At 42.1% G+C, this 12,313-nt stretch overlaps 1 protein-coding gene across 1 annotated transcript in view; it reads left to right on the top strand.

The window, feature by feature from the left end:
- The first annotated feature begins 982 nt into the window (after positions 1-982).
- Positions 983-12,313, top strand: part of LOC111960716 (kinase suppressor of Ras 1-like) — a 54,955-nt gene continuing 43,624 nt past the window's right edge. The window contains exon 1 of the mRNA XM_070438981.1: positions 983-2,322. Within this exon, the coding sequence (XP_070295082.1) occupies positions 2,188-2,322 (135 nt within the window). The 5' untranslated portion in view covers positions 983-2,187. The remainder of the gene's footprint in view (positions 2,323-12,313) is intronic.

Here is a 12,313-nt window from a genome sequence, read left to right as displayed (position 1 = left end):
TCAGGAGGCTGAAAATGTTTGGCATGGGACCTCAGATCCTCAAAAAGTTATACAGTTGCACTATTGAGAGCATCCTGACTGGTTGCATCACCGCTTGGTATGGCAACTGCTCGGCATCCGACTACAGGGCACTACAGAGGGTAATGAGTTTTTTTGTGCTTGCCAGTTAGCTCTAGTTACATGTCTATAGTTAGTTAGCAGTCTATGGTTAGCTAGCTGTTAGCAGCCAACGGCTAGCAGTTTCTTACTGGTGATAAAAACAGATGATTGCCATAATTTCTTCGAGACAATACTGAATTATTTAATGTAACAAATTGAACCTTGTAAACAATTTGTGGCAATTCATGGTACAAAGTTCAAAAGGCACTTGCACATCTGAGCAATCTTATTTGCAGGTGCATGGCAACAATTGAACAAGATGAAGGAAAAAGGAAACCGCACACTGCTCTTGATAGTATCACCGATATTTAATAAGCTTACGTATCAGCCACACGGCCTTCGTCAGAGCTTTTGTGATTTTTTGAAATTTGCACCCTTATGTAGACCTGGCCCCACCCACATCCGTTCTACACATCGAAGGGGGTTGGAGGCAAATGAAAAACAAATAAGTGCTACCAAATATAACAATATGCATTTCATAAATATTACAAAAGTGTATAAATAAGGCGTATTGAACACGTCTGTAAAATCTCAATGAGGACATAGCAAGTTTTCATTAGTCATTGGGTACATTGTACGAAAAACGTCAGAATAATCTACAATAGACACATATTTCATGTTCAAATTCACAACATAACATACATAGGCATTTCATCATTAAGTCCTTTAGGAAATAATGTCTGGAGGGTGAAAATCCAAAAACATTCTCTTTTACGCAGAGTATTATTAATATCTCCTCCCCTGTCTGATATCTTAACTTTCTCTATGCCACAAAATCTAAAGGTGGAAATGTCATTGAAATGTACAGCGACTGGATAATCCCTGTCGTTTCTCCTGATTGAACTTTTATGTTCACTAATTCTCTGTTTGAGAGAGCTGGTGGTTTTACCGACATCACAGAGCCCACATGGACATTTAATAATGTAAATAACATGGGTGGTGGAACARGTAATAATGTCATTTATTTGGAACCGTTTTCCTGTGTGTGGGTGGCAGAAATATTCACACTTCATCATATTGTTGCACTATGCGCATCCTCTGCATTTATAGCTACCATTTGGTAGAGGGCGTAAAAGAGCCTGGCTGATTTTCTTCTTATTATAATTTTTTTGTGGCTGGCAGTTGGCATGAACCAATTTATCGCGTAAATTGCGACCTCTCCTCAATACGTGGTCGATGTTTAAATTCAGCCGGCAATACTGGGTCCGATGATAAAATATGTCAGTGTTTCTTGACCACACCTCCCATTTTTCGCGAATTCAAAGTATATGTAGTTGTGAACATTACGGAGTGTTCTTTAGCTTTAGCGGGTCTTTTTTTGTAGCAGTTCATCTCGTGTTTTTTCCAATGCCAAATGATGAGCTTCATCCACACATTGTGACGAATAGCCTCTTCTTAGAAACCTAATGCGCATCTCCGCTGCTTTTTCTAGATAATCCTCTGTGGAGTGGCATATACCGCGCAGTCTAAAAAATTGGCTTCTTGGTAGTCCTCTTTTTAATGGCTCAGGGTGGAAGCTGTCACCCTGTAATATAGGATTTCTGTCCGTTTCTTTTATATACAGAGTTGTAAACAGGGTTCCATTTGATTTCTCAATCCACATATCGAGATAATGAACACGTTMAGTGTCACGTTCAATAGTGGTAATGGTAATTCATGGTAACCTCAAAAACAATTCATTTAGACTCGCCGTTTATTTGAAACAGGGGTTTATTTGCTGAAATGTGTGCCGTTGCCCCACAGAAGTTAAAAGACGACCTGGAACGCGGCCACTCTGTCAAACACCAAGCAGAAAGAAGTCATTTGCGTCGCTCTTGAGAATACACGGAACCCACTGTGTGCTCATTGAAGCGACAGAGCTAAGAAAGTAAAGGTCGTAGATGAACTGTTCTATTAGTTCGCTGTTCAAACTCGACTAAACCTATCAAGCCGTGCCAACGACGAGGAATGGATATTGTGCCAGTCAAAGGTGGAAAGATGGTTCAAAGTAAATAACTTTCGGACGGGGACAGTGAAGGTGGCGCAGCGATGGACAAGGATGCACTCCACCAGTGCGAACTCATCCAGAATATGATCGAGATCTCCATATCTAGCTTACAAGGACTCCGAACCAAATGCGCTGCATTGAGCGACCTCACTCAGCAAGAAATACGCACTTTGGAGGTACAGTATGGGTAGCATAGGCATAACATACACTTTGACTGCTATCATAATAAAGTTCAGCTTGTTGGTGAGTGTGTGTGTGTGTGTGTGTGTGTTTGCGTGCGTGTGTGCGAGGGAGGGAGAGTGAGTGATGGTGGAACATGTACATGTTTGATGTGTGTTGTTCTCATGATATAGGCTACTAGARTGTTTTTTTATATAGAAAACAATAGAATAGACATTGCAAGCTCCACATTCTTAAAATAAATACAAATAATACAGTAATCTCGTGCATGTAGGCCTGGCCTACAGATGAACTGTCCTTGATGTGCTGTAGGCCTATAGTAGGTATATTGTATTTAGGTTCAACTTCCTTGTTCCTTCCATGCCCATAATCAATAACAGTTTAACAATCAAAGTTTCAACCAATGTGTTAAAGCAGTTTATTACAGATTATAAACGTATAATTAACAGTTTATGAATTTATAGAACTGTAAGACAGAAACACATTGATGAAAGGAAATGGGGTACAATGAAGGATATGCCTGGCTGTCATCAGACAAAGTCTGTGTGATATTCTCACACATCTGTCCCCCTCAATGAATCCTGTCAGTTTCACTTCTCCCTCAAGTCAGTCTGTCTCTCAAGCAACCAACAATGCACATCTCTACTCCTCACTAAAGGAACGTTGAGCTACTTCCACTGCGATCCATTCACATTGTTAATCAACTGGGTATTACAAACGGAGCAACGTCCTTATAATGTAAAGCCCTTTAGGATCATGCATACTGTACATGGAGATGCCAACTATCATTATCATTGTAAGTTATTTTGTACATAATGTTTCTGCCACCGTATCTTATGACCGAAAAGAGCTTCTAGATATCAGGACAGCGATTACTCACCCCATACTGGAGGAATACTTTTTCTTCAACGAGTCGGACAGGAAGATTTTACTTCAGACGCCCGACAAGGCCCTCAGATTACACGAGAGGGTAATCTACCTTTACCATCAGTCCTATTAGCCAACGAACAATCAATTGATGATAAAATAGACAAACTACGATCATGTATATCCCACCAACGGGACATTAAAAACTGTAATATCTTATGTTTCACCAAGTTGTGGCTGAACGACGACATTAATAACATACAGCTGGCGGGTTTTAAGCTTTTTCGGCAGGATAGAACAGCGGCCTCTGGTAAGATAAGGGGTGGCGGTCTATGTATATTTGTAAACAACAGCTGGTGCACGAAATCTAAGGAAGTCTCAAGGTTTTGCTTGCTTGAGGTAGAGTATCTCATGATGATAAGCTGTAGACCACACTATTTACTAAGAGAGTTTTCATCTGTATTTTTCGTAGCTGTCTACATACCACCACAAACAGATGCTGGCACTAAGTCCTCACTCAATGAGCTGTATAAGACCATAAGTAAACAGGAAAACGCTCATCCAGAGGCGGCACTTCTAGTGACCAGGGACTTTAATGCAGGAAAATTCAAATCTGTTTTACCTCATTTCTACCAGCATGTTAAATGTGCAACCAGAGGGAAAAAAACTCTAGACCACCTTTACTCCACACACAGAGATGTGTACAAAGCTCTCCCTCGCCCTCCATTTGGCAAATCTGACCATAATTCTATCCTCCTGATTCCTGCTTACAAGCAAAAACTAAAGCAGGAAGTACCAGTGACTCAGTCAACAAGAAAGTGGTGAGATGAAGCAGATGCTAAGCTACAGGACTGTTTTGCTAGCACAGACTGGAATATGTTCCGGGATTCTTCCAATGGCATTGAGGAGTACACCACATCAGTCACTGGCTTCATCAATAAGTGAATTGATGACGTCGTCCCCACAGTGACCATACGTACATAACCCAACCAGAAGCCATGAATTACAAGCGACATCCGCACTGAGCTAAAGGGTAGAGCTGCTGCTTTCAAGGAGCGGGACTCTAACCCGGAAGCTTATAAGAAATCTCATGCCTTCTGACGAACCATCAAACAGGCAAAGTGTCAATACAGGACTAAGATTGAATCGTACTTCACCGGCACCGACGCTCGTCGGATGTGGCAGTGTTTACAAACTATTACAGACTACAAAGGGAAGCACAGCCGCGAGCTGCTCAGTTACACGAGCCTACCAGATGAGCTAAATTACTTCTATGCTCGCTTCGAGGCAAGCAACACTGAAGTATGCATGATAGCATCAGTTGTTCTGGATGACTGTGTGATCACGCTTTCCGTAGTCGATGTGAGTAAGACCTTTAAACAGGCCAACATTCACAAGGCCGCAGGGCCAGATGGTTACCAGGAAAAGGAGGACCGAGCACACCCCCATTCTCATCGACGGGCCTGTAGTGGAGCAGGTTGAGAGCTTCAAGTTCCTTGGTGTCCACATCACCAACAAACTAACATGGTTAGGCGTTTAACTAGCTGTCTTAGGCGTTTCACAGTACGGACATTGCAATTTATTTCCCTGGCCACTTCTGCAGTCCTCATGCCTCCTTGCAACATGCCTAAGGCACATTCACGCAGATGAGCAGGGACCCTGGGCATCTTTCTTTTGGCGTATTTCAGAGTCAGTAGAAAGGCCTCTTTCGTGTCCTAAGATTTCATAACTGTGACCTTAATTGCCTACCGTCTGTAAGTGTCTTAACAACCTTTCCACAGGTGCTTGTTCATGAATTGTTTATGGTTCATTGAACAAGCATGGGAACAGTGTTTAAACCCTTTACAATGAAGATTTGTGAAGTTATTTGGATTTTTACGAATTATCTTTGAAAGACAGGGTCCTGAAAAAGGGACGCTTCTTTCTTTGCTGAGTTTCTCACCTCAATTACCTTGATGTGCCCCTGCACATTGACTCTGTACCGGTACCCCCTGTATGTAGCCTCGCTATTGTTATTTTACTGCTGCTCTTTAATTATTTGTTACTTTTATTTATTTGGGGTATTTTTTTTCTTAAAACTGTATTGTTGGTTAAGGGCTTGTAAGTAAGCATTTCACTGTAACCTGTTATATTCGGTGCATGTGACAAATACATTTTGATTTGATAACATCACCTATTCTGTACAGGTCATATCAGGTACAGTACCACTAAACTGGCCTACTAGCCTCTCTCCCAGTGTTCTCAATCTCCCATGGGATTGTTAAATTCAAAGCGCTGGAGAAGGCCGTCTGATCTGGATTTCTCATCGCTATTAATGTAGCAGCATCTAAATTTGGACTTCTCTCCCTCCCACACATTCTCAGTGCGGGCTGTTGAAAGCTAAAGATAGAGTGAGAAACAGTGGGAGGAGAGGAAGGAAGGGGAGAAAAAGGGGAATGAGGAAAGAATATATGAAGAAGGAGATATCCAACATGGCTGTCTCTTATTACAGCTGAATATCAAGGGGCTTTCTTTGAGACTGGACTGGGGGAACCAGGGAACCAGCAGACAACAACATGGTTACGAACAAAAGAGGCAGCCTAAGCCACGGACGGCCAGGCCTTTCTCTCTTTCTCTGTATTTGTCTGTCTCTTTCCTCTCCCTCCCTTCTCCCCCCCCCTCTCTCTTTCACTCCTTTTCTCTCTTTCTCTGTATTTGTCTGTGTCTCTTTCCTCTCCCTCCCTCCTCTCTCCCTTCTCCCCCCCTCTCTCTCTTTCACTCCCTTTCTCTCTTTTTATTCTCTACCCCCCCTTTCATCTCTAACCCACAATAGGCCAGTCTGTCTGTATAGGGTGGTCAGGCCTGAGCTAAGTGGCTGCATGGGGAGTTGGGTTACTCAGGTCTGTCCATGTAAACGGCCTGTATTGTGTTTACATTGGATATTGGAGATGAGCAGCACTGTTCTACACTGTTATTGTCATAAAGAGATGGATAAAGGACTCTGACCACAAGGGGCAGATATTATGTCCGTCAGGACAGGTGTGTGGGGGGTTGGGATGGGCTAGACTTGAGCGTTGCTGGACACCAGAATTGGAGAGATGTTTGGTGCTGCCTGAAACATGGATCTTATGTAATTGCAGAAGTGGTGTTGTCTTTCCGACTGGTTTTCAACTTCCTCATATTAGCTGTACTGCAATTGCACAATAATAAGGTCATTCTTGTGTGAAGAGGATCATTCTTGTGTACAAGATTCTCTTTGAATAGTTTGAACCAAAACACTGTCTTAGAGGATTGAGCTGTGCAGCTCGTAAACCAGGGAAGTAACTTTTTTTAAATCATGTCATTGGTCTCGTAAACTGAAGTCGCTGTCCTTGTAAACTTCACAGGCCTGTGATGTTGAATGTATAGCGAGGTTAATCCTGGGTGCTACTTAGGGCTGTTATGGTGACCATATTACCACCACACCAGCAGTCACTAGTCATGACCGCAGTCAAATTCCACGTGACCGTTTAGTCATGGTAACTAGGCTTCTCCAAAACTGTGCACTGGCTGATGGTCATTAGTAGCCTACCAAACTAACTGCCAGTCGCTAATGGCCTGATACTCAGGGCTCTATTGTCCCTCTAATCACTCTGAAATCAATGCAAATGCAATCGAAAAAATCAAATCAAACACTTCATGAGAGCACATGTTGCGCAACATTTCTATAAGCTATGCAATAGGGTGGGAAACAGAGATTGGATGGCCTCTGTTAAAAAAGGGAGGATCCCATCAGCTTTCTATAGGCTAGGCCTACTATATTTATTCCTCAACTTTTCTAATATTAATAAGCACATTGCTTCGCTTTACAACCGGAGTAGCCTAACTGGCTAGCATGGAAATGAACCCCGGGAAAAGTGTCCTCCATGTGCTGATTAAGTGCATACGTATGACATGTATTTTTTCCCCCTGCTTCTGTTCCGACAGGTACATGTTAATGGCCTATTCTCAATCTGACATATACAGTGCATTCGGAAAGTATTCAGACCCCTTGACTTTTTCCACATTTTGTTACGTTACAGCCATATTCTAAAATGGATCAAATAAAAAAATGTACTTCCTCAATCTACACACAATACCCCATAATGACAAAGCAAAAACTGTTTTTTAGAAATTGTAAAAACAGAAATACCTAATTTACATAGGTGTTCAGACCCTTTGCTATGAGACTCGAAATTGAGCTCAGGTGCATCATTTTTCCATTGATCATCCTTGAGATGTTTCTACAACTTGATTGTTGTCCATTTGTGGTAAATTCAATTGATTGAACATGATTTGGAATGGCACACACCTGTCTATATAAGGTCCCACAGTTGACAGTGCATGTCAGAGCAAAAACCAAGCCATGTGGTCGAAGGAATTGCCTGTATAGCTCCGAGACAGGATTGTGTCGAGGCACAGATCTGGGGAAGGGTACCAAAAAATGTCTGCAGCATTGAAGGTCCCCAAGAACACAGTGGCCTCCATCATTCTTAAATGGAAGAAGTTTGGAACCACCAAGACTCTTCTTAGAACTGGTCACCTGGCCAAACGGCGGCGAAGGGTCGGGGAGGTGACCTTGGGGGGGGGCTGCCATAATCGACATCCACGTCTTCGGCACCCGGGGAACAGTGGGTTAACTGCTTGCTCAGGGGCAGAACGACAGATTTTTATCATGTCAGCTCGGGGATTCGATCCAGCAACCTTTTGGTTACTGGCCCAACGCTCTAACCGCTACCACCCCAACCCGCTTGGAGTTTGCCAAAAGGCATCTAAAGGAATCTCAGAACATGAGAAACAAGATTCTCTGGTCTGATGAAACCAAGATGTAACTCTTTGGCCTGAATGCCAAGCCTCACATCTGGAGGAAACCTAGCACCATCCCTACGGTGAAGCATGGTGGTGGCAGCATCATGCTGTGGGGATGTTTTTCAGCGGCAGGTACTGGGAGACTAGTCAGGATCGAGGGAAAGATGAACGGAGCAAAGTACAGTGAGATCATTGATGAAAACCTGAACATCTCTGGAGAGACCTGAAAATAGCTGTGCAGTGATGCTCCCCATCTAACCTGACAGAGCTTGAGAGGATCTGCAGAGAAGAATGGGAGAAACTCCCCAAATACAGGTGTGCCAAGCTTGTAGTATCATACCCAAGAACAGTCGAGGCTGTAATCGCTGCCAAAGGTGCTTCAACAAAGTACAGAGTAAGGGGTCTGAATACTAAAGTAAATGTGATATTTACGTTTTGAATTGTTTTTAATCAATTTGCTAAAATTTGTAAAAACGTTTTTTGCTATGTCATTGTGGGGTATTGTGTGTAGATTGATGAGGGAAAAATACAATTTAGTCAATTTTAGAATCAGGCTGTAACTGTAACGATTTTCCTCCTCCTCTTCATCTGAAGAGGAGGAGCAGGGATTTGACCAAAACGCAGCGTGGTGAAATGACATAATGAGTTTATTAAAGTAAGACGGAAAAACACGAAAACACTTTAACAAACTACAAAACAACAAACGACGTAGACTGACCTGAACATAAGAACTTACATGACACGAAGAACGCATGAAACAGGAACAGACTACATAAACCGAACGAACAAACGAAACAGTCCCGTGTGGTGCAAACAAACACAGACACAGGAGACAACCACCCACAACCAACAATGTGAAACCACCTACCTTAATATGGCTCTCAATCAGAGGAAACGTAAACCACCTGCCTCTAATTGAGAACCATATCAGGTCACCCAAAACCAACATAGAAACACATAACATAGACTGCCCACCCAAACTCACGTCCTGACCGACTAACACATAAAAATAAGAGAAAACAGGTCAGGAACGTGACAGTAACGTAACAAAATGTGGGAAAAGGGGTCTGAATACTTTCTGATTGCACTGTATATTATTTAGTATACAGTACCAGTCAAATATTTGGACACACCTACTCATTCAAGGGTTTTTCTTTACTTTGACTATTTCCTACATTGTAGAATAATAGTGAAGACATCAAAACTATGAAATAACACATATAGAATCATGTAGTAACCAAAAAAGTGTTAAACAAACCAAAATATGTTTTATATTTGAGATTCTTCAAAGTAGCCTCTCTTTGCCTTGATGACAGCTTTGCACACTCTTGGCATTCTCTCAACCACCTTCATGAGCTAGTCACCTGGAATACATTTCAATTAACAGGTGTGCCTTGTAAAAAGTTAATTTGTGGAATTTCTTTCCTTCTTAATGCGTTTGAGCCAATCAGTTGTGTTGTGACAAGATAGGGGTGGTATACAGAAGATAGCCCTATTTGGTAAAAGGGCTAAATTGGTCATCAAAAAGAAAATAGGACCAAGGCACTCTTCATATAATTAATTAAAATGCCTTTATTAGTATGGCATGTTCAATAGAAACAAAGTTTAAAAAATCCGATGCGTTTCGGCTGCATGGCCTTCGTCAGGGAGTACAAAAAAATAATACAATGTGTCACGTTCGTCGTAGTGAGGAGACCAAGGCGCAGCGTGATTAGAATACATTCTTCCTTTTAATAATGAAGAACACTTAACAAACAATACAAAATAACAAAACGAACGTGACCGCTATAACACTGAGTGCAAACATGCAACATCACATAGACAATCACCCACAAACCAAACTGGKAAATGGCTACCTAAATAGGATCCCCAATCAGAGGCAATGATAAACAGCTGCCTCTGATTGGGAACCAATCTAGGCCACCATAGACCTACATAATGCCTAGACTACACACACACYCCTAGACAAGACAAAAACACACATACCACCCTCGTCACACCCTGACCTAACCAAAATAATAAAGAAAACAAAGATAACTAAGGTCAGGGCGTGACATAATGTCCTCTTTTGAACAGCTTTTCCAATTAGCCCTAATTAGATGAGGGAGTGGTTACAAAATGTATTGGACARACCTAGTAAGCAATACTATACACATTAAAAAAGTGAAATACTGTAGCTATGTTATCATAAAAATACAACTCCAAGCTCGAAGTATCAGGACACTTAGAAAGGAAACGTTGAAAGTTTCTTCAAGTGCAGTCGCAAAAAAACATCAAGGGCTTTGATGAAACTCTCTCTCATGGGACTCCCAATCACGGCCGGTTGTGATACAGCCTGGAATCGAACCAGGGTGACGCTTCTAGCACTGAGATGCAGTGCATTAGACCGCTGCGCCACTCGGGAGCTCCTAAATGGTCAMTTCGTCCATGGCCTGCATAGTTATCAGACATGTCACCCATTGAGCATGTTTGCATGTTGCGTTTATATTTTTGTTCAGATTAGGAGGACCTGTTTCTTTGTTAACCGCTCAACACAGAATAGCTGCATGTGCACACTCCCTTGGAAATCTTTTGGAGAAAATATCCTTTCTATTTTATTCAGCTTTGTTCAATTGTATTCTTCTTACTACAAAATAATATAAAATAATGCCACAGGAATTATAAGCAAATCTAGTCTGCTAAAATAACTAGTGTAGCCCACAGACGTATGGCATAGCCAGATCAGGGCCTAACATGAACACAATTTACAGTATGCTATTCTGTTCTTCTGAAATAGACTACATTTTCTTCATATCATGTTTCTTTAGACCTGCCTAAAATAAATAATGGATTTTTTTGTGATGGTGTCGGCTAAATTAAATGAATTTATTACTCTTAATTTGACTTTTTAAAATATAGATGTTCCAAACGTCTGTATCAGTGGTTTCTAGGCTATGCGTGGAAGCAAGGAGTCGCAAATAACTGCCAGCCTCAAAGTAATTGACTGTTAATTAACATAAACACGTTTAGCATGACAATCACCGGCTGACAAAATGTCATGACCGTCACATCCCTAGTGCTACTGGCACCTTATTACAGGGCCCTATAACTCCTTCAGTCTAAAGTTAAATCTACAGACTGACCACACCTAACTAACAGCCGTCATCTGATTTCCATACACTAACTAACAATGCCACGGTGGTCAGCTTCTACTCTGTAATCAGATCTGGCAACCCAGGGATGGACATGGCCCATATTATCTGCCCACATTGTCTGTTTTTAGGAAACCTGTCATTAAATAAACACTCAGTCATTAAATTACTATCATTTTGCAGAGATTTTGACTTTTGAGGCTCTTGTCACACTTTTTGGGGAAGATCATCGAAGTGCTAGTTTGATCATTTTGACGATTATCCTAAGCAGCAGCTACGGTGCAGTCAGTGGAAGAAACAGAACTACAAAATGAAGGGTCGTGTAGTGTCAGGAAACTCCCATGTGGTTTTGCAAACGATCTGTCTCTCGTTCCCCTCCCCACCCCTRTTTCTCTTTGTCTTGTTCGATTTCTCCTTCCTTTCTTGACCTTTTTGCACGCTCTCTTTGTCACATCTATCACTGTTTCCTTTGCCTTAACTAAGACACACAAATGTTTTTTCCATAGATGGAAACTTACATGGAGAAGTGATGCTTACCATTTGCGTACTGTGGTATTTTTCATAACCGCAATATACAAGCGCAGCTTCAAGGAATGAACTGTGGTAGTGGTTGAGAATGATATCTTGAGAACCAGTATCGTCCCTCCCCCACACAGGCGTTGTCTGGTACTTAGAGACTAACATTCAAAGGTTGAGTACTGGCAGCCAAGGCCACCTCCTTTATTCTTTCTGTGAAAAGGCCCTTTCCTTGGGTCATTGTCACACATAATACACACAATTTAGTTACACACACTGTGGTAAAACACGTGGGCACAGATACGTGCTGCCTGTCTGCCTCGTGGTCCCCACTCAGCCTGCCCTACCCCTCGCTGCATGTGCCTGCCATGTAACAGAGCTGGGCGATGGAGAGAAAGATAGACAGTGAATAACGATGAGCGCCACAGCGGAACGAGGCCAGGCGTTGTCTGGTGCAAACCAACACCGCCTGGTTTCCTCAAGTCGCTCAGTGAAGTACATCAAATCAGCCATGGCCATTCTCTGATAGGGAGAGAGACAGGAGGTCATTCAGAGACAGTCTCCGTCAGACTGGTCTAGTGCTAATGAAACTTTAATGCTGTTCCACTAGGCCAGGCTCTCTAAAACCTACCAGGACCATCAGTGACTAATGATGGGAGCCTAAACA

This window comes from Salvelinus sp. IW2-2015, linkage group LG4p (genome assembly GCF_002910315.2).
Source record: "Salvelinus sp. IW2-2015 linkage group LG4p, ASM291031v2, whole genome shotgun sequence".
Taxonomy (NCBI): Eukaryota; Metazoa; Chordata; class Actinopteri; order Salmoniformes; family Salmonidae; genus Salvelinus; species Salvelinus sp. IW2-2015.
The sequence above is the reverse complement of the archived record's forward strand: the minus strand, read 5'-3'. Positions and strand labels throughout refer to the sequence as shown.